We start from the raw sequence: 20,996 nt of genomic DNA, 5'->3' as shown, positions 1-20,996 counted from the left end.
GACCATGTAATAATATAAGCCTTATAGGTTTATAAGCATTTTATCAATATGGAATATCAGCTAATGTTTAGAGAGGGTCCTTGCTTTATGCCTCATATTTTTTTCATTCTCTCTTCCCTAATTCCTTTATTCATTCTTCCAGCACACATTTAGTGCTAGGGCTAGAACATAAGCCAAATTCCTGCTTTCAATAATCTTGTGGTTTCTCTGAAAGAAAAGAGCAGATATAAAAGCATGTCCATGCATCTACAGATCAGAACAAACTCTGCAAAGTAAACCCTTTCAGTCTCCTAATCTCCTTTCCCGTCCAATGGCACCCAATGTCAATCTTCCAGCAAAGATGTCCCTGAAGGTAAAGAGGGGCAAAGTCACATGTTCTTGCTTCCTCATTTCTATAGCCAAGATTATGTCCTGCAAACAGTCCAAAATTTCTTTACTGCCTCTAGTTTTTTAAGGGTGTGTGTGTGTGTGTGTGTGGTGTTAACACCCAACTCTAACACAGGTAATCATGAAAAATTTTAGGGTGGGGTGAAACTCAGTTAATTCACAAGTGATTCACAAAAAGTATAAAAAGAGGACAATACTGTATACAATATGCTTCAAGGAAAAGGCTGGATAAACAACAAAGTTTTTTGGCTTTTGTTTTTTAACTAGAAAAAATAGATTATGTCATAAACCTTTAGGTCATTTAGTCTAATTTAGGTAAATGAAGTCTGCAACCTCAATTGCAGTGATTCCAATAGTAATCAAGTCATTTAACCAAAGCTCAAGAAACCAGCTGGCGGATAGCCCAGTGGTTCCATAGTGGACATAGGTTCGTTCATTCAACAAACATTTACTTGAATACCTATCGGCTGGCAGGCACTCTACCATTCAAGGTAACAGTTACAGAACACTTTTTACATGTTAGACAGTGCACAAAGCACTCTCTAATGTTCACAATAACCCTCTGAGATGCACACAAAAAAGTAAAGTTGACCAGTAAATAGTGAAGCTGAGACTCCAATGACGCAGTCAGACCTCCAGGGAATAGTGACACATTAATAGCCCCAGACCTCAGAACTCAGTCTAGATGGTGGATCAGAGCAAATAAATACGTTGAGGGTGAATCATATTCTAGTAGAGATATACATACAAGGGTTCTGGACTCCAGCACAGTGGTCATTTATCATCAAACATAACTTGTTTACTTACATTCTCTACCCCACTACATTTCTTTAATTTTAATCAAACTCAAAAGTCTGTCACTCCATAATTTTTTTTTTCTAACAAGGGATCTTTTCCTTCTTCCTTGACATTTTTGAGATAATTACATCTGACTTAAAACAACCATTTTTAGAACCTATTCTGAATGACATTGCTTAAAGGATGAAAATTCAACTACATCATCAAGCAGATTAGTCTGTCCAGGTGGGGACCAAGAAAAATAAAATGCACTCCAATTGTGACTGTTCTCAACAAAGGCCCAGTGGTACCAGATCATTCCTTGTTTCAAGAGAAGAAGAAATCTAAATTGTTCTCTCAACATTTTTCTACTGGACCCTGACTTGGAGTTTAGTTAAATACTGGGTTTACTAAAAGACACTGAAAATACAGTGCAGGACAAAAAAAGCATTTCTTAGTCTAAATTTAACCTATAGATCTTATTATAATTCCTATTTGAAAGATAATAAAGTTTAGTTTGCACCACCAAAGGAGCTCACAACATAGGCATAGTAAGATAGCAATGAAAGATATGCAAAGAAAAATGATTATAATGAGCGAAAAAGATGAAAAATTTAAAAGAAAAGGAATGTTATACATGGAATCACAGAGGAATTAGCACTTTCAACTGAGAAACAACAAGGACAGCAGAAGTACTGGCATTGAAGCCTATTTTACAGGTGTTACAGGGAAGGAAGGTCATATAAAGCACAAAGAAAACGGAATAAAACTGCACAGGTAGCAAAGTACACATTGTACATGGGCAATAAAGAAAGGAGTAATTAGGTTCTGTTGTGAATTATGAAGGGTTAGGGTGAAAGATGTGCAGGGTAAAGTGGATCATATTGTGTAGAACTGTGAAATTTATAGTGGTACTTTATTCTGTGGGGGTGTTGCTCCATGTCGCATCAATTCACTCAAGGTTAAGTTTCCTTAAATAAGGTAAATTAATCAAAATGAAATTTGACAGTAAAAAAATTGGGATATGGTATATACCATATTAATCTGTGGCTGATTCTCAAAGCAGATTCACCAACACTGAGAACTAATCCCTATGTCCAGTAATGAAAAATGTTTTACTCTGTTAATCAAGCTTGCTTGGTTACAAAACTTTTTTTAGAATATTCCTATCAGTGTTGCTGGATGCAACAGGAAAGTCATGTAAGCCTTTGTTCAATGGAGTAATGGGATGCTGGTGATTGTGGAAACTTGAAGACATTTTAAAAGACGGGTGAACCAGAAAAGGAGGGGAGAGATGGGATACAGAAAATAGCAGAAGTCTATGACAATAGGCTATGGTAGTAATTACAGCTTCCTATCACATCGCACTCCCTAAACACTGGACACCTCTGAGGTGCTCTTCCTACTGTGCATTTCCTAATGAGGACTGACCTGGGATAATAGCAGCAACCAATATCCAATTGAAGGGCAAAGATGGATAAGCCAGCACTCACCACCACCCCTCCCAACCTCCCCTCTTTCCATCTCACTTTTCTACTGCCCAGCCTTTTGTCATCTAGCACTAGTACATATACCCCTCAACTACAGTTTGAAAGAAAACAAACTTTTGAAATTTGAATGATGCTACTACATAACTTTTTGATCAATGGAGCTTCCTTTCCTTCACCTTAGTTCTCTCTGTCCCTTTTTAAAATATATGTTACTAGCTGGACTAACAGAAATTATATGGCTAACTGCAGGGGGCTGGTGGAGGTATGTACTATAGGATGAGATTTAGTGCCCCAATCCTATTTTCCCTTTTTCCATTCTTGAATTCTAAACACATAAAGATCAACAGCCAAGAGGAAACAAATTTTAACTTCTGTTAATAACTAAACCTAATCTTCTCACCCACCATCTTCCTTCAAAAAGACTTAACTGATATTATAGCTGGGCCTAGGCCAGAAGGCAAAAAAGTTTTCATTTGCCACAGCTTCATCTCAATGGCTTTGTCTTGAGAGCAGATTTCAAGCCTACTATCTAAACACCCATGTGTATAAGTGTATGGCAGGTCTTCCTTCCCCATCTGCAGGTGGAACAGAGAACCCCAGGGAGGGTGAGAAGTACTGAGGCAAGTCCCACTGGTCTGTACAACCAGGAGACTGGAAGTACAAAGGTGAGCATAAAGATGACTGGGTCAGTACTGAAAAGTCAGCCCCTCCATCAGTTTGCCACTGGAGTAGAAAAGCTCCTGCTCAGGTGGCTGTTTTGGGTGCTAGGATCCTGTCCATTGGGGAAGAAGTTCCCTTGAATGCCAAACTCTGCCAATCAGATCTGCAGTTCTTTCTTCTGCAGAGGAAAAGAAAATGGTAGGAAAGGATGGGAACTAGGGAGCAAAAGTTCCTTTTTCCTAGGCTGAAACTAAAACATGACCTAAGAACAAAAATTTCTCTTTCTCAAAGGATATCATTTTAGGAAAGCTGGACAAACCTCCTATCCAAATTTCTTTCTCCACTCACATATCAGATTCCATCACCACTGATTTGTCCATTGTGGGGTTTGATATTGTCTTTAACTGGGCTTTCTTGAACTGACTGTCCCTGAAGAGGTAACACACACAGTGTCCAGTACTTGGATGAGAATTGGCTTTGCTAGAGTCTACACAGAATGAGGGGATATTACAAACAGGAAAGAATGATGAGAACAAAAGGAGAAGGGAGAAAGGAAAGAGAAGAGCGCAAAGAAGAAGTGCATTAGCTCCCTACTGACACCTGGTTGAATGATGACATGTGAGTACCATGATTCTCACATGCACTACTAACTACTAACTTCCTCCATCTGTTTAAAGGAGACTGTGGGTGAAGAGCTGGATGTTGGCAATGCCATTTTCCCTTGTTTTACAGTAAAAAATATGGGACAGGACAAGTGGGAGTTCATGCAAGAAAGACATGTAGATATACATATATAATTGTTAAGCTTAAGGGATATGTAGGGAACTTTAACCAAGTCAAACTAATCTGCTTTATTAAATTAACACAATTTGGGGAAGAGCAGAAGTAGGACTCAAAATGGCTGAATGGATTTCTAAGGTTGATCAATTTTCAAGTGTATTTTCTAAAAAGGGAACAAGAAAACCAGATTTCTGATCCCCTTAGTACCTTTATTTTCAGAATAATTCAAAACAGAAATTGTGGCATGAGGAAGAGGAGAAATTTTTTAATCATAACGTTTTACTCTGTCATTTTAATTATTTCCTAAGAGACAGAAACTCTTTCAGGATGATGTAGGTTTGGAATTTCTTAGCAAGATGTGAATATGCTTGATGACCTGACAATGTTGCTTGAGATCTTATGGTTCAATAATACAGCCCCTCTCTGTGAAGAGAGAAGACTAAACCATGCTATGGTGGCTTGGGAAGCACATGACAACTTAACAATAGACCAGGGAATTGGCAGGAGAAGTAATTTATTTTACCTTGTATTCTCCTTACATGATATGACACAGAGTAAAATACATGTCCGTGCATGCATCAGGCAAGAGAATAGAAATTAATTTGTTTCACCCATAGAAATTTCAGTGACTGCATGCTAAGCTGCTGTGCTTATCTTTGGCACCAATGTCTTTAGTGACTGAATAAAATTTCTGTTGTTCTGCTTTTTATATAAAGAAGTCTATTGTTTGCTTAAAAGTGGGAAAGCTCATTTTATTAAGTATTCTCGTTACTGTGATTGCTTTCTTCAGACTATTAGCTGTGCCACCGACTTTCAAATCCTTTCTTCATAGTTTGCACTGCTGGCTTAGTGGAGCATCTCTGAATGGGATTTTCTCAGCCGTTTTCACCTTCTGTCCATATCACATTTCACTCTTCTGTAGCACTTAGGTCTGTAGTTTGGCAGGTGGAGAAGCAATTTAAGGACAGAACAATGGGAAACATATGCCTTCTTAAAAAAAAAAAAAAAAAAAAAAACAGTCATGGATATGTATTTCTACCCAATTCTAACTTGGGGAAACCCTTCTTTTTTCCATTCTTTTTTTTTTTTTTTTTAACGCTCTCCTACATGATCTAGTCACATTCAAAAATAAGAGGACAGATTGAGTTTGTCTTCAGAATTCACAATTTCTCTTTATAAATTGAAACCCTTGTTGAGTGTTGCAAAGTCACATAGTATTCTTGGGCACTCAGGTTTGTGCTGGGGCTAGAAATCAAATGGAGAAACTTCCCACAGAGACCCCACTTAACTCTCACTAACCACAGGTATTCTTGCTGTGAGTTGGCTCTAAAAGCCTACCTGCCTCCCACTCCTGCTACAGATAAGAATGTGCTTTTTCCTAGAAGGTGACTGACAGGAAGGAGATGTCCATAATTTTACAAAAGAAGGATAAAGGGGAACCTTGAAGATCTGGGCAAAATGGGGTCTGTGGTTCAGACAGGAGTCAGGGGCACTGAAACTCCTGTGCCTGAGGCTGCTGATAAAAGGGGAAAGGAGATTCCTGCAAAGGAGAATATCAAAGGAAGTCTGTAAGCTGGAAATGACTGTGAGGAGTAGAAAGGGCAGGTAACCCTGAGAAGGGAAAACTATAAAGAATTAACCTGGCATGGGCATTTTCCATTTACAAAAGGGACTGAGATCTTCAAAATATATCTAGAAGTTTGAGGCAAGTGTTTCTCAAATTCAGCACTGTTGACATTGTGGGTCAGATGTTCATTTGTTCTGAGGGTGTGTCTTGTGCTTTGTGGGATGTTTAGCAGCATCCCTGGCTTCTACTTACTGGATGCCACTGGTACACTCCTGCCTGCCAGTCATTCTCAATCTTGGCTATATAATAGGACATAAAAATGTAAGTGTCAAGACTCATTTCTTTAGACTCATATTTGATTGATCTGTGTTTATGAGTCAGGCATTAGTATGATTTTTAAGTTCCTGAGATGATTTTAATGAGTCTAATGATCTGTTTAAGAAACTATTAGTGAGAGCCCACCATGTGCCCAGCACTGTTTTCAATGAGAGAACAAAAATGAACAAGTCATTATCCCTGTTCTAGGCTTAGGATTTGATGAGATAGGCATGCGATGGATAGTCTTCTAATGCACTGTCATTAATCCCCTTAAAGTTAAATACACATCACACCATCAGCATAGAGGAAGAGTTCATGCCTTAAAGACACAATGTTCTTTTTTGAAATCTGAAAACCTCAGATTTTAAAGTTATATATTCATCATCTTAGAGTAGATAAAAATAACAGAGTGAGAAAAGCACTAATCACAAAGTAAAACATTGATAAATTGAAAACTGAACATAAAATTAATAATTTATTGGGTACTAAAATTAACAATCTATGTTTATTGGACAACACTACCAAACAAGTGAAAAGACAAGCCACAAAGTGGAAAGAGATAGTTACAACACACATTTGAAAAGAACTTGTTTCCACAATATATAAAAAAAAATTCTGCCAAATTTTAAAAGTCAAAAAATCCAATGTAAGTGAGATTTGGAAAGGTACTTTATAGAAAAATACTTCCAAGTGTGTAATTAACTTTTGTAAAAAGTACTCAATATCATCAAGTATCAGGAAAGTATGAATTGCTAAAACACCCCCAATGGTATGGTTGATACCACCACATTTCCATCAGAATGTCTAAAATGACTAACATTAAGAATATGAAGCAACTGGAACTCACAGTTTTACAACTCTATCACACACACACGCACACAGAAACTCATACATGTGAACACCAGTACATGCATACAAGAGCAATCACAACAGCATGTAGCAGATGTCAGTATATTGCCCATATGTCCTTACCAATCACACATACATTCTCATGCATGCTAATAGTTTCTTAACAAAAGTGTCTGCTTTTCTCTGCTTGGAAGTTTTGTTTGGCCATAGGAGTATGCTCTACCTATAACTAGAACATGCTAGAAGTTTCCTGAAGTTAGCACTCCTGAGCAGCCATCAACCAATGAAAAATAAAAGTTGTTCGATTCAACTAGTGAGTAAGATGGGGGGTATTGTGCCCCAGTTCCCATTCTATACTGCCTTCCAGTGGGCCCCAATGAGCCAGAGACCTACCTGCCCTCACTCATCATTGTACCCTTTATTGGGTTTGGATTCTTTCTTACCTCTATCTTAATTTTTGACTCTCCTATTAACTCCCAAAATCAATGGCTCAAGCTCAAATTTAGTCTAGGGACTTGCTTCTGGGATAATCCAGCCCAAAGACATAACATTATTCATACAAGCTAACAGAAAAATTTTGAAAGAAATGCCCACCAACAGAAGAATAGAAAAATTAATTTGGCACATCATATAATTAAATGCTATGCATTATTAAAAATTAACCAACTATGGCTTCTCGTCACTCCATGAATAAATCTCACAAAACTTAATTTTGAACAAAAGCTGTTAAATACAAAACAAGACCTACTTGATGGTTACATTAGAATAAACCTCAACATCAGGCAAAATAGTACATGATTGGTTTGGGGTGGATTATATCCTTTCCATAAAGACATTGTATTTGTAAAGCCATATCACTGGCAACTCAGAATGTGACTATTTGAGAATAGATTCTTCACAGAAGTAACCAAGTTAAAGAGTTCATTCATATGGACCCGAATCCAGCATCACTAGTGTCATGAAAAGGGAAAATTTGGACACACAGACAGGGAGCTCACCCCATAAAGGTGGAAAATTGTAGTGATGCACCTATAAGCGGAGGGACACAAAAGATGTCGGGCAACCACCAGAAGCCAGAAGAGAAGCATGGAACAGATTTCCACACCCACTCTCAGAGGACCCAACCCTGCCAACACCTTGATTTCATGCAGAACTGTGAGACAACAAATCTCCATAATTTCAAGCTACCCTGTTTGTGGTACTTTGATGACAGCCCTAATGTACTAATCAATGGTAGTATATTAGCCATACTAACTCTTCATGAGAACTGAAGAGAGCTCTTTTCAAAAATGATAGGATCTTAAAAAACACAATGCACTTTTTTGTATCTTTTCTCAAAACTCATCTTCCCTGTGCATATCAGGTTCTTACCAAGCACCTAAGGCATCTAAGTGGTGCTCTGTCCCAGATGCTGTACTCAGTCAATAACTGAGAAATACTTCAGTGACTTTGTTCCTAATCAGTAGGTTAATTACTGACAGCCAGGGATTCATTCTTATTTCCTATCTTCTTGCTGCATGATGTTTGTAAAACATTGTGGCTGCTCTAGCCAAAGGATTTTGATTTCTTCACCTCTGGACTTCTAATATGGTCTTTCAAGGGAGATGCCATCACCAACATCTGTATTGCATTTCCTCAGATTAGTTCACAGACACTTCAGTGTCCAATTGGAGCCATGTTGCTGCTAGCAGCTTTTGCAATCTTCATTGGTACTTACGAATGTGACCCCTGGCAATGGAGGCAATAGTCCCATCACTGAAGGCCTCTTATGAGTCACATTATTGTCTTACCTTAATTGGACTTTGTCTGAAAAAAAAAAAATAAAGAACCAATTTAATTTTGTCCTGCTATTGACCTGTGATATTTCTAAGGAATAGACTTGACTCATCTCTATCAAATGGGTCCTAGGAGGGTTAGTCACCTTGGTATTAAACCTTTCAAATAAATTCATTCGATGCTGATATTGGAGCTAATTGGATAATGAGCTATACTGAGAAACCATTCTTTTTACCTGAGGCCAGAACAGGTTCCTCCTGAAAATGAGGACCTGATTTTGAGGCATTAGAGTGATAAGGGAGTTGGAATTCAATGTTGGAGAAGGTTGTAAATTCTTTTTCAAAAAATCCTACCATCTTTCTGGTTGTTCTTTCATCCTTTTAGTCTGGGCTCTTTCATGCTACTGCAATACCAGTGAAAGGTGAAGTGATTTATTTTTCCATTCTGATTGATGTTTATTCTCTTGGTGAGACCCAAGTTGAGAAATAGCAAAAACTCTCCAGAGTTTTCTCACACGAAAGAGCTATATGACTGATTGCTAGAGAATCATGGTTCCAGTTCACTGGCCTTAGCCAGTTCCCTAGTGAGTCATTTGACCCAGAGGCAACTGTAAATGCATCAGGAAGTCAATGGGATCAGTACACCCGGGCCTCTGCTTTGACACTGGAAGTCATGCCAACAACACCTGAGAGTTTGCCAAGAGCACCCAAGGCCAATGTTGTGTTTGTGATCTCTGCTCAAGAACAGAACTATTCTCACTTATAGAATATTTTACCGATGTGGTTCACCTTTTCCATTCTAGTGTAGATACTGCCACCTTGTATTCCATACTAAGTATCAAGGCTCTTCTCTGGCAATGAATTTTTGTTTGGAATTTGTAATGGATTCATTTGAAGTACTTTATAAATTTAGAGGGTTTAGACAATGGACCACATTTTGTTTCATATTTTACAATTTAACAAAACAAATTTCATAAAAGGTAAACTTTTATTAAACAATAACATTCCACCCAAAGTACTGTTTATTTATTCACCACAAAATGATCATGTATCATAAATGCTTTTCAAGCATTGTTATAATTTTCCAGCATTTATTATATTTGCAGCAGTATTATTTTCATAATTTACTTTATAAACTGTTCTGCCTGACCTTGTCAATGATTCTACTTTAACCTTATAACTTGTTTTTGTAAATATATGTACTCAATTTTTACACTAACACAATACATATAAGAGAAAGAAACATTTTTTGCCTCATCTTTCCCCAAACCACATCCTCTCCCTACCAGTGTGCTTTTTGACTCTTGAAATGTCCTCTACCTTCTCTTTCTGTCTCTCTGGAATACCTGTTGGTTGAATATTGAAATTCCACACCATGATCCTTTTCCTGTTATATTTTCTACTTTCTTCCCAGCATTTTGTTCAAACTTTGAGGGTTTGCTCATATTAATCTTTCAATCCTTATATAGAATTTGTTTCTGCTATGTCATTTCCAAAAGCTCATTCTTATTCTCTGTTTCTTCTTGAGATGATTCTGCACCTCTCATAGATGTAACCTCTTTGTTTTTCTCTCTGGATATATTAATGTTTTAAAGGCTTTGTCTTTGCTCCCTGAATCATCTCTATTTTCTCCAAGTTAATTCTGTTTTGCTTTGAATTTTTTTTCCAGTCTCTCTCTTTCAGGTTAGAAGTCTGTTCAAGTGTCTGGTGATATTTGTCCACTTATGTTTTACTTTAAATTATTTAATTTTTGAATACATAAAATATTTTAATGCTTCAAGATACAAAAAGTATGAGATGACATTCACCAAAAATTTCCCTCCTATCTTTGCTTTGCTATCCACCTGTCTGTTCCCTGTCTCTTGTCTGTAGGTAACCACTAATCTTAGGCATCCTTTCAGAGTTCTTTTATACACATAAAAGAAGAAAGAAGAATAAATTATTTTGTTTTCCCTATTTACATTATACATAGTAAATTGAACACCTTATTTTTTCACACATAGCAATGTGACTTAGGTTTTCTATCATGTCCATAGTGCACAATACAGAACACTTCCTTCTTTTCATACCCATGTAATATTCTGCTGTATTTATTATTAATGAAATCTATTTATAAACAACTGGGTTATTTCCAATTTTTTTCTATTACAAACAGTCCTTCAGTAAATATCATTATAAAAACATCATTCACATGTAGGGGAATCTATGGAATACATACCACAAATTAAAATTACTAAGTCAAAAGTTAAAGCATCTGCCACTTTGAAAATCTTGTCAATATCCTCAGGTAGAGGTGTACTAATTTATACACCCAACTTCTGGGTAAGAGTTCTTGCTTCACTACAGTCTCATTAACAGAACACTGTTGCAAACGCAAAATAGTTCAGCTGTGCATATAGTTTCCTACTGCTGCTGTGACAAATTATTACAAACTTGGTGGTTTAAAGCAATATAAGTTCATTATTTAACATTTCTGGAGGTTTGAAGTCCAAAATGAATGTTACTGGGCTAAAAAGCAAAGTTCCATGGGGCTGCATTCCTTCCTGAGGGCCTGAGCAGAGGATCCATTTTTCTGCCTTTCCATTTTCTCTCAGCCGTCCACATACAAAGACCTTTCTGTATTCAACACCACCAAGGTCAGGCTCGCCCTCCTCCTATTCATCACTAGGACACTGGAACTTCTGCCTTCTTCTTCCACATTTAAGAATCCTAATTCATTACATTGGGCTTATCCAGATAAAATAGAATGATCTACCTACTGTAAGTCACCTTAATTCTTTATTGTTGGCTAACATTCTCAGATTCTGGAAGTTGAGAACATGACATCTTTGAAGGACTATTATTTTACCTCTGACAGTTTGCTTTTTTTCTATATTTTGACTAGTGTTAAGCATATTCTCATGCTTAAGAATAATTTGATTATCCTTTTTGATGAAATACTTATTTATACCTTTGACCTTTTTTCTATTGTTATTAGAATCCTTTATGCATTAGAAATTTGCCCATTTTCTTCAATATGAGTTGTAATTTGTAGTATTAGTTGTAATTTGTGCTCTTCTGTTATGTTTGTTGTTATTCGGAGTATTTTTAAAAAGTCATATGGTTAGATTTTGTGATATGTTCCTGCACTTTTGGTAGTGGTTAAAAAGGATTTCTCCCACTTCAATGTTAATTTGCCTTCTTTATTTCTAGAAATTTATAATGGTTTTATTTTTCACATATAAAACCATGATCCTTTCAAAACTTATTTGGGCATAAGTTAGGAGATACCAATTCAATTTTTTTTCAATTCACAAAACAGTTGCCTAATATTGTGTTTTAAATATCTTTCTTGTTTGAGATGCCACCTTTATCATAAGCAAAATTCTAGCACGTACTGGGTTGATTTATAAATATCTTATTCTTACTCTGTTGATTTCTCCATGTATTTATGAGTCAGTGTCACATTGGCAAACCTATTCTAACTGTGTGTGTTTATGTACCACAGAGACAGCAGCATGATTCCTCTTCTAAGATCCAGGAAAGAGTAAAGACAGGCAGTGTGAAATAGTAAGTGCACAGTGGATCAGAGTAGGTGGCATAAAAATAAGTGATCACAGATTCACAGACTTTGTCTCATGCTAAATGGAAAGCTTCAGCCGTATTGCAAAGACAATTACACCCTAACAAGCATAAGAGAGCAGCATCCATAGTTGGGAGGTGAACAGACTAACTCAGAGACTGACACATTAAATAAAACTTCCCTTCTGAGTCAGTGGTCTTTCTCTAGAGCTCTATTAAGGATAATATTTCTAAGACACTTAATACATGCAAACTAAAATATAATAAGAATAAATTGTTCTAGAGAAACTTAAACAAAAAGGTGATCAGGGTCAGATACAGTGGCACACACCTGTAATCCCAGTGACTTGAGAGGCTAAGGCAAGGGGATCACATGTTCAAGGCCAGCCTCAGCAACTTAGCAAGGACCTGTCTCAATAAATAGATAGATAGATAGATAGATAGATAGATAGATAGATAGATAGATAGATAAACAAACAAACAAACAAAAACCAGACTGGGGATGTGCTCAGTGGTTAAGCGTCCCTGGTTAAAATCTCAGTACCAAAAAACAAAGGTGATCAGAATGGCAGCAGACATCAGCAAGAGAGACAAGACAAACTGCAACTAAGAGAGAAGTGTAGATGTTCAGAAATCTGCTGCTCCCAGGGACTTGCAGGGAGATATAGGAAAGGAACAGGGTTTTCAGCAGACCATTTTCTGAGTGCTGCTGACCCTTCACACAAAGGAACAAATTTTAGCAAATATTTACCTAGATTCTACATACTGTTGGTACCTGTATGATATCCAGGTATTTATGTAGAAAGGAATATGATATATATAGACACATACATATATGTAGTCAGGGTAATTATACTCCAAAATAGTAAAACTTTAGGTTGAAACATTCTGAGTGGATTTCATTTTTTCTCTGATTCATTTGCACTGTATTAAAGAACCGTATCATACATCTATAACGAGAAAATTTTTCCCAAATTCTTCTGAAATTTGTCCTATTAATTTTATAATTTCATGCAAATATTTGATGTGAAATATTGTGTGTGTGTGTGTGTGTACGATACTAGGGATTGAACCCAGGGGCACTCCACCATTGAGTATACCACCAGTCCTTTTTTATTTTGAAACAAGGTCTTGGCTAAGTTGCTGAAGCTGCCCTCAAACTTGTGATCCTCTTGCCTCAGCCTCCCTAGTCACTGGGATTATAGGCATGCACCACCATACCCCACAAGGACTGAATACATTTTGGTAGCTATACATATGTAGTGAGACATGAAATTATATCCAATTCCTATTGTGAAATCTTTCAAGAAAAGAATATTTACACAACACACAGAGGATGACGACCTGTTTGCCAGTTCCTGTTACATAATAAGCTCCTCTGAAGGCAGCACTGTATTGTACTCATTTTTATCACTGGCACTTGGCACCCCCTAGACACTCAGTAATGTTGAGTGAATTTATGAATGCATAAGTACTCTAGTAGCTTTTGATGTGTAATTTTCAATGTTAATGGATAAATTGTGTCAGCCTTGGAGTCCCCATTCTGTTATTGCAATTTTGCTAAGTGTATGACATATCGTAATTGACTGATCACATATAAGACACCTAAACAAGTGTTCTTTTTTTCCCTCTTTCATTCTACCTATCACAGCTCCATTCAACCCAAATCAAGGTGCAGATAGCATCGTCAAGTTTGACACTTATGGAGATGGGATGGGACGATACAACGTGTTCAATTTCCAGTTCGTGGGTGGAAAGTATTCCTACTTGAAGGTTGGTCACTGGGCAGAAACCTTATCACTAGATGTTGACTCTATCCACTGGTCCCGGAACTCAATCCCCACTTCCCAGTGCAGCGACCCTTGTGCCCCTAATGAAATGAAGAACATGCAACCAGGGGATGTCTGCTGCTGGATTTGCATCCCCTGCGAGCCCTACGAATACCTGGCTGATGAATTTACCTGTATGGATTGTGGGCCCGGACAGTGGCCCACTGCAGATCTGTCTGGATGCTTTGATCTTCCCGAGGACTACATCAAGTGGGAAGATGCCTGGGCCATTGGCCCAGTCTCCATTGCCTGCCTGGGTTTTATGTGTACGTGCATGGTTGTAACTGTGTTTATCAAGCACAACAACACACCCTTGGTCAAAGCGTCAGGCCGGGAACTCTGCTATATCTTGTTGTTTGGGGTTGGCCTGTCATATTGCATGACATTTTTTTTCATTGCCAAACCGTCACCAGTCATCTGTGCATTGCGCCGGCTGGGGTTGGGGACCTCCTTTGCTGTCTGTTATTCAGCCCTTCTGACCAAGACAAACTGCATTGCCCGCATCTTCGATGGTGTCAAGAACGGCGCTCAGAGGCCCAAATTCATCAGTCCCAGTTCGCAGGTTTTCATCTGCCTGGGTCTTATACTGGTGCAAATTGTAGTAGTGTCTGTGTGGCTCATCCTGGAGGCTCCAGGCACCAGGAGGTATACCCTTCCTGAGAAGCGGGAAACAGTCATCTTAAAATGCAATGTCAGAGATTCCAGCATGCTGATCTCTCTTACCTACGATGTGATCCTGGTAATCCTATGCACTGTGTATGCCTTCAAAACGAGGAAGTGCCCGGAAAACTTCAACGAAGCCAAGTTCATAGGTTTTACCATGTACACCACTTGCATCATCTGGTTGGCCTTCCTCCCTATATTTTATGTGACATCGAGCGACTACAGAGTAAGTCTTTGATTAGTTTCTTCTTTTCTTTGTTTTGACTAGTTTCTACATTCCTTTGTTGTTTCACCTTGTCAGTGTTGTGGAGTGTAGAAGTGGAAATAGAATGTTTTTATTTCATCTCAGGAACAAGTTAAGTACATGTAAGTGCCATGACAAACCTTGATATTATACATAAAAATTAATTCAGTAGGTTTTTACAGCCTTTCATTAGTACCAGTATTTTTCAGAGCACTGTTCTAGGCACAGTGGGGAAAATAAATGTAAATGCTGTCATTATTCAAGCCATGTAAAATCTAGTAGTAAAGGAAATATAATACATACACATAAATTTATAAAATTAAATTTAAAAAGCCATTGAAAATAGAATAAGACATAATCACTAAGAACCTAATGAGAATCCTTCAAATTCGACAGAAGAGAATCCATCTGCAACAATAGATCTATCTGCGAATTAAAACATATTTGTGACATTAATCCAGGACCAGTTAAAAGATCTAAAAAATTCATTATGCTTCATTACTTCTCTAAAGCAGATTAAAATGCAATGTTAATTTGTTATGCCTTTTCTAAAATTTTAGTTTTATGTTCAAATATGTTATGTGTGTATGTATAGAAACTGAGAGTCCATGAACTACTCAAAATTTTTACTGTGCATATACAAGACCTAAGTAAGTCATTATTCACAGAGTCTTAGTAACATAGAGTTTAAATTTCTGAACTCCCATATAATGACCATTTCTTCTAAAAGAAACTTCATCATTCTATCATAACTTCCCAAATTGTTGAAACCATTCATTAGTTATTTTTACATTAAAAATTCTGACATTGGTATCCTACAATGGATAAGTATAAGAATTTTTTCTCCTTGGGCAATTGGTTTTTATTCACCATATTTCTTAAATCATCAGAGATTAAAATTTTCCAGAGGCATAACAGTTTCCTTGTTATACATGGCTTTACAAAATGAAATGCCCCATAGGTATAATAACCCCCAAATCTATTTACCAGCAATTCTTACTTGTCAAAACCTAGAAAATTGCATCCCAAAAGGAAGACAAAACAGATACAAAATTTCAGATAGGAAGGAAAAAATTCAAAATATCTATGTATATCATGGTAGTTACAGTTAATAACACTCTTAGTAAGTCACTCAAAGACTGAAATTTTAAATGTTCTCAACACACACAAACACACACACAAACAATGGTAAGTATGTGAGATATTGTATATCAATTAACACAATTTAACCATTACACAATATATTCATACTTCAAAACATCATGTTGTATGTGATATACATAAACAATTTTTGTCAATTAAAACAATGCTTTAAAAAAGAAGGAAAATATCAAAAAGAAAACAAAAAAGAAAGAAAATCTATTCAAAGCATTAGATCAAGTGGTTGCCTCCAAGAGGTTGGTAAAGCTTAACGTATATAGTTTATTTAAATTATTCACAACTATGTGACACAAACCTGTGGACTGTGCTAGAGGATGAACAATAAAAATTGAGACCATAAGTTTGGTGTTGGGATAAGCATTTTAAGACTACCTATAAAAGAAAAGGTAACACCAGCACTGGGTCAACAAAATCAAAGAAAAAAAAAAATCTATGAACCACAGGGAAGTTTGAACTTTTAGAGGCTGAAGATTAAATTGGAAAACTACTTTTAATGTATTTTAATGCCCTTATCCCACTTTAGTCTTTATAAATTCATTCATGCCATTAGATGAAAATAATTCAAGATTAATCTAGAATAGCTTATAATTAAACTGGTGATATGAACTCAATGTCTATGGACTTTAAAAAACAGATCATTAAGAGTTTAGTCTCTCCAAGGATACTTCTTGAAGACGTGAGATTTTCCCCCATACCTTGGTGGGCAGGTACAGTTAAGGAAGGCAGAGATCACAGGGAATAGTGCTGAGACATGACAGGAATGAATCAACCAGAAAGCAGTTTTATTTGTCTTACTCAGTGGAAAATGGGTTGTGGGGAGGGTGGGTCTAGTGAAAACTGAATGGAAATTGTCAATTTGGCCAGATTATACCAGCAGGGGATTTCATTTAGATAATGATTAAAGGCTTTGAAGTCTTGAGTTTTAAAAAATTTGTCTTGCTTTCTTTTGGTTGGTTAGTGCTTAGACAAAAAGAGACATAATGCAAGGTAAGAGGGCAAGAATTCACAATTCCTTCCTGTTCAACTTACTCTGCTGGGTGCTTTGCATACATGAGCTCACTTATCCTCATTAACACCCTGGAAAGCAAATTTTATTATCCATCAGAGAAATGAGTAAACAAACTCAGAGGATAATTAACTTCCCAGGTGGCACAGTTAAGAAATAATAGGACAAGTTTTTCTGATCCAAATCCATGCCCTTGATACTGTACCACAAACTTATCTATCTTAAATGTGAAGGACAGATTTGATGAAGAGTCTAGAACTAGGAGGACTAATCGAAGCTATATGCAGGCATCCAAGACAGAGCAAGCAAGAATTAGGTAAAAAGGCAAAAATTCAAAGGCTCTTTGAAAATTTTTCCAGGTCATTTCCTGCTGTATTACAACCAAAACTTCTTAGATTAAGAATCAATCATTGAGTCATTGGGAATCAAAATACATACTTTAAACTGCATAAATAAAACCTAGACAATGTTTATGCGGAAAGTGATCCACAAAGGAATCACTAAGAGTAATTGCTAAGTATTTTGTTCATTCATATTTTCCAAAAATATTTGAACTCTTACAGACCTTGGAGATACAGCTTTCCACATAGAAAAGTCCCTCCTTTTTTGTAACTTACTGTCTAATGGGGAATAGAAATGGAGAGTAAATAATAAATGAATGAAAATGCAGGCTAACTCATGCAGTGGTGTGCGATGGAATTTTAATTTTTTTTCTTGAAAAGGGAGTTACTACAGTGTCTCAAACATTAATGTGAGCACAAATCACCTGCGGACTTTGTCAAAATAAAGATTCTGATATAGTAAGAAGGGATGGGTTCCTCAAATCTGGATTTCTAACAAGCTCTTGGGGAATGCAGATCCTGCTAGACAAAGGGCCATACTTCCAGTATGAAGACACTGGACTGTTGTTGGGGCTAGGACAGGCAAAGCACTCCACCTACAGTAGGCAGAGACCTTGAAGGTCACTCTAGAATTCTAACAAGGTTCAAGTACTTACAATGAAATTCCAACTTACTCATTTTGACTATGTTGAAGATTTTTAAAAATATATCAAATATTAAATTCTTTCAAACAAAATGTTTGTCACCCCTACTTTGCTTGTGCCCATTTCACAATATTCTTTCAGTGGAGTATTTGAACGCTTATAGACTTTGGAGATAGAGCTATCAGCATAGAAAAGTTCCTCCTCTTTTGTAACTTCCAGTCTGGTGGGGAGTAGGGGAGGATAGAAATGGAGAGTTAATAATGAATGAGTGAAAATGCAGGGTAACTCATGCCACAGTTGGAATTCTGTGTGCGAGGCAGAAGAAACAGCAAGTACAAACACATTTTTGCAAAATGTCTCAGAAAAGAAAGACTCTCATGACTACAGTTTTATGAGCAACTGGAAGAGTGACTTGGTGTGAGAGGTAGGCAGGGGAGCTAGATCACATAGAACTTCACAGGCCATAGCAAAAAATAAATATATTTTATATGGAAAAGGAAACCATTTAAAATTTTTCAAGCAGAGGTAACTCTGAGCTTACATTTTAAGGAAAAATCATCAAGGTGCTATAAAGACTCTTTGTATGATGGAAAGAAAAAGAAAAGGCAGGAATAGGGAGACTGGTTAGGCTGCTTTGGTAGGACAGAGCCTAGCCTTCAGCAACTACATCACGAATGACTGGAAGTGGAGATAGAACCCCGTGAGAACTGTGAAAGGTGGTTTTCAGTTTTTCATTTTGGGTACTGGGGATTGAACCCAGGGTGCTTCCCTTTGAAATACATCCCCAGCTCTTTCTTATATATTTATTTATTTATTTAGGACAGGTCCTGCTAGGTTGCCAAGGCTGACCTCAAACCTGTGCTCCTCCTGCCTTTGCCTCCTGAATCGCTGGGCTTACAGGCATGTGCCACCACACCCCACTATGAAAGGTTCTTTTTCTGTGTGCAATCTATACAGCTAGACTGCCACACAGTTACAGGAAGGCTAGCAGAAGAGTTGAGATTCCTGATTCATAGACAAACAACTTTCTTACAACCAGAGCAGTAGCAATAGCATCAGCATTTGTGGGGATTCCCTGAGTCCAAATTTCCACAGAATAATGCAAAGCGAACTAGGTGATACCTGCATACTCAGTAATCAAGGTAAGATCAAAATTACTAATTTTTCTTTTTGTATTAGAATTGAATATGCCATGGCCTGGTACTGTTACTGATCCAATGGTTATTTAAAGTATTCATGTTGTGTTCATCATGGGTTTTACCATTAATTTAAAAAAATATTACATTAAAATATTATTTGTTTTTGTGTCTTCATAAATTTGCATCTGAAACAAGTGCCTCAGATGCCTCCCCATTGTCCCAGGCCTGCCTTTCCCCTGACAGGTCTAGTTGGAGGGTGATATGAGTATCTATATACAATACAGAATAAAAACTTGAACTCCTTCCATCTCTGAAGTTCCCCAGCAGATTTGGTGTGGTGTATATCGACTTCAACCACCCTTCGTGAGAGAGAAACTTTGGTTCTAACTTTAAGCATCTTTCTCCTAAAACAGCTAAAATCAGGGTGAACAGTGAGGTGGAGTCAGGAATGCTGATGGAAAAGAACAGCTCCATGACAGTAAGCAAGACACATTTGCTTTCAGTTTTAAGCACCGAAGAGCTACTTGTGGCTTGTCAAACAAAGATCCCAATGTTTTTGTAGACCCAAAAGCCTAAACTGGATGATGAGGTCATCCTTACTATTACTATTCATTTCAACTTTAGCAATTCATTGACTCAGAATGTCAGGGCCTATAGCTTTCTGGCTGGTACTCCTAGCTTATATACTTCAACTCTCTTGACCTTGGCTCACATAGCAATAACTGTATGTTTAAAGATAGCCACCTTAATCCAGGGCATTTGCTGTTTCATCATTTCTTAAGAGTCTTGTCTTGTTTTAACTTTAGAGCTAAGGAAGTTTTCCAGAGCACCTTTATTGCATGAATTTATCTAGATTTCTTTTCATCTGTTTCTCATTCTCCAATACAGTACCTCTGGCATCACTATAAACCCAATCCAGATGAGTAAGTGCCCAAATACTAATTGCTACTTCATCTATGATTTCCTCCCAAGTTTTTCTGCCTTAGGGAAGTCTCATCAAGAGAACTGATGCTCCTTTTCTGTAACCAGAATTCATTGGGTTTCTGCCTTCTCTGAAGATCCCTCTTTCTAGGCTCAGCATAGATGCTTATCTCTGCAACTTTCATATGAAAGGGAGTGGACCTTTCTGCCCACTCAGGACAAATTTTCTGAATCCTACTGGGGAGAAATTCATCCCACGCTTCCTTCCAGAGGGGAATTGGTGACAGAGTGCCAGTCCAACAGCTCTCTTTGAAATTACTTCTTATTACTCCAACCCCTACCCCCAAATATTCCTTCATCCCCCACCCTCATATATTCCTCATTAGTAGGCAATGAAGTGGAGTGTTTTTTATTTCCAGTTGACCATACAGTTTTGTGAACATGTTTGCTACTGATTCTCATGAACTTTCCTAAAATCATATTAATCTGCCCTTATACTTCCTTTTTTACAAAGTCATGTCTCTATTGGTATTCCATCCTCATTGCCAAAATTATCAAAGACTGCCTGAGATTTTACTCTTTTTACAAGGTGGCAAGTTAGACTGAAAAGTTTTATATAATAGTAACCAGTGTCAGCCTTTGCAGTGGTCCTGAGTTCTAACGCTCACAAGGTTGTATGATGGCCCTTGGCTGTAGAGGTGGGCACTATGTCCATCTTCAAAAACTCACTGCTATGCAAGTATCCTTGCAAAGAAAGTTTAGAACAGTCAGAGCTTCTGCTTGCAAGATATATGGAAACATGAGTCACTGACAGAGAACTACCTCCCAACAGAACTAACAGAATTTGCTGTTGGATTGGATGTGTAGGTGTAAGGGCAATAGCA

General features: G+C 37.3%; 1 protein-coding gene across 1 annotated transcript in view; it reads left to right on the top strand.

The window, feature by feature from the left end:
* Nucleotides 1–20,996, top strand: part of GRM3 (glutamate metabotropic receptor 3) — a 208,734-nt gene that overhangs the window by 170,721 nt on the left and 17,017 nt on the right. Inside the window, exon 4 of the mRNA XM_079151695.1 lies at nucleotides 13,816–14,882. Within this exon, the coding sequence (XP_079007821.1) occupies nucleotides 13,816–14,882 (1,067 nt within the window). The remainder of the gene's footprint in view (nucleotides 1–13,815; nucleotides 14,883–20,996) is intronic.

Source organism: Sciurus vulgaris, assembly GCF_902686455.1.
Source record: "Sciurus vulgaris genome assembly, chromosome: 8".
NCBI lineage: Eukaryota > Metazoa > Chordata > Mammalia > Rodentia > Sciuridae > Sciurus > Sciurus vulgaris.
Note: the sequence above shows the minus strand (reverse complement) of the source record. Positions and strands in the feature narration are given on the sequence as shown.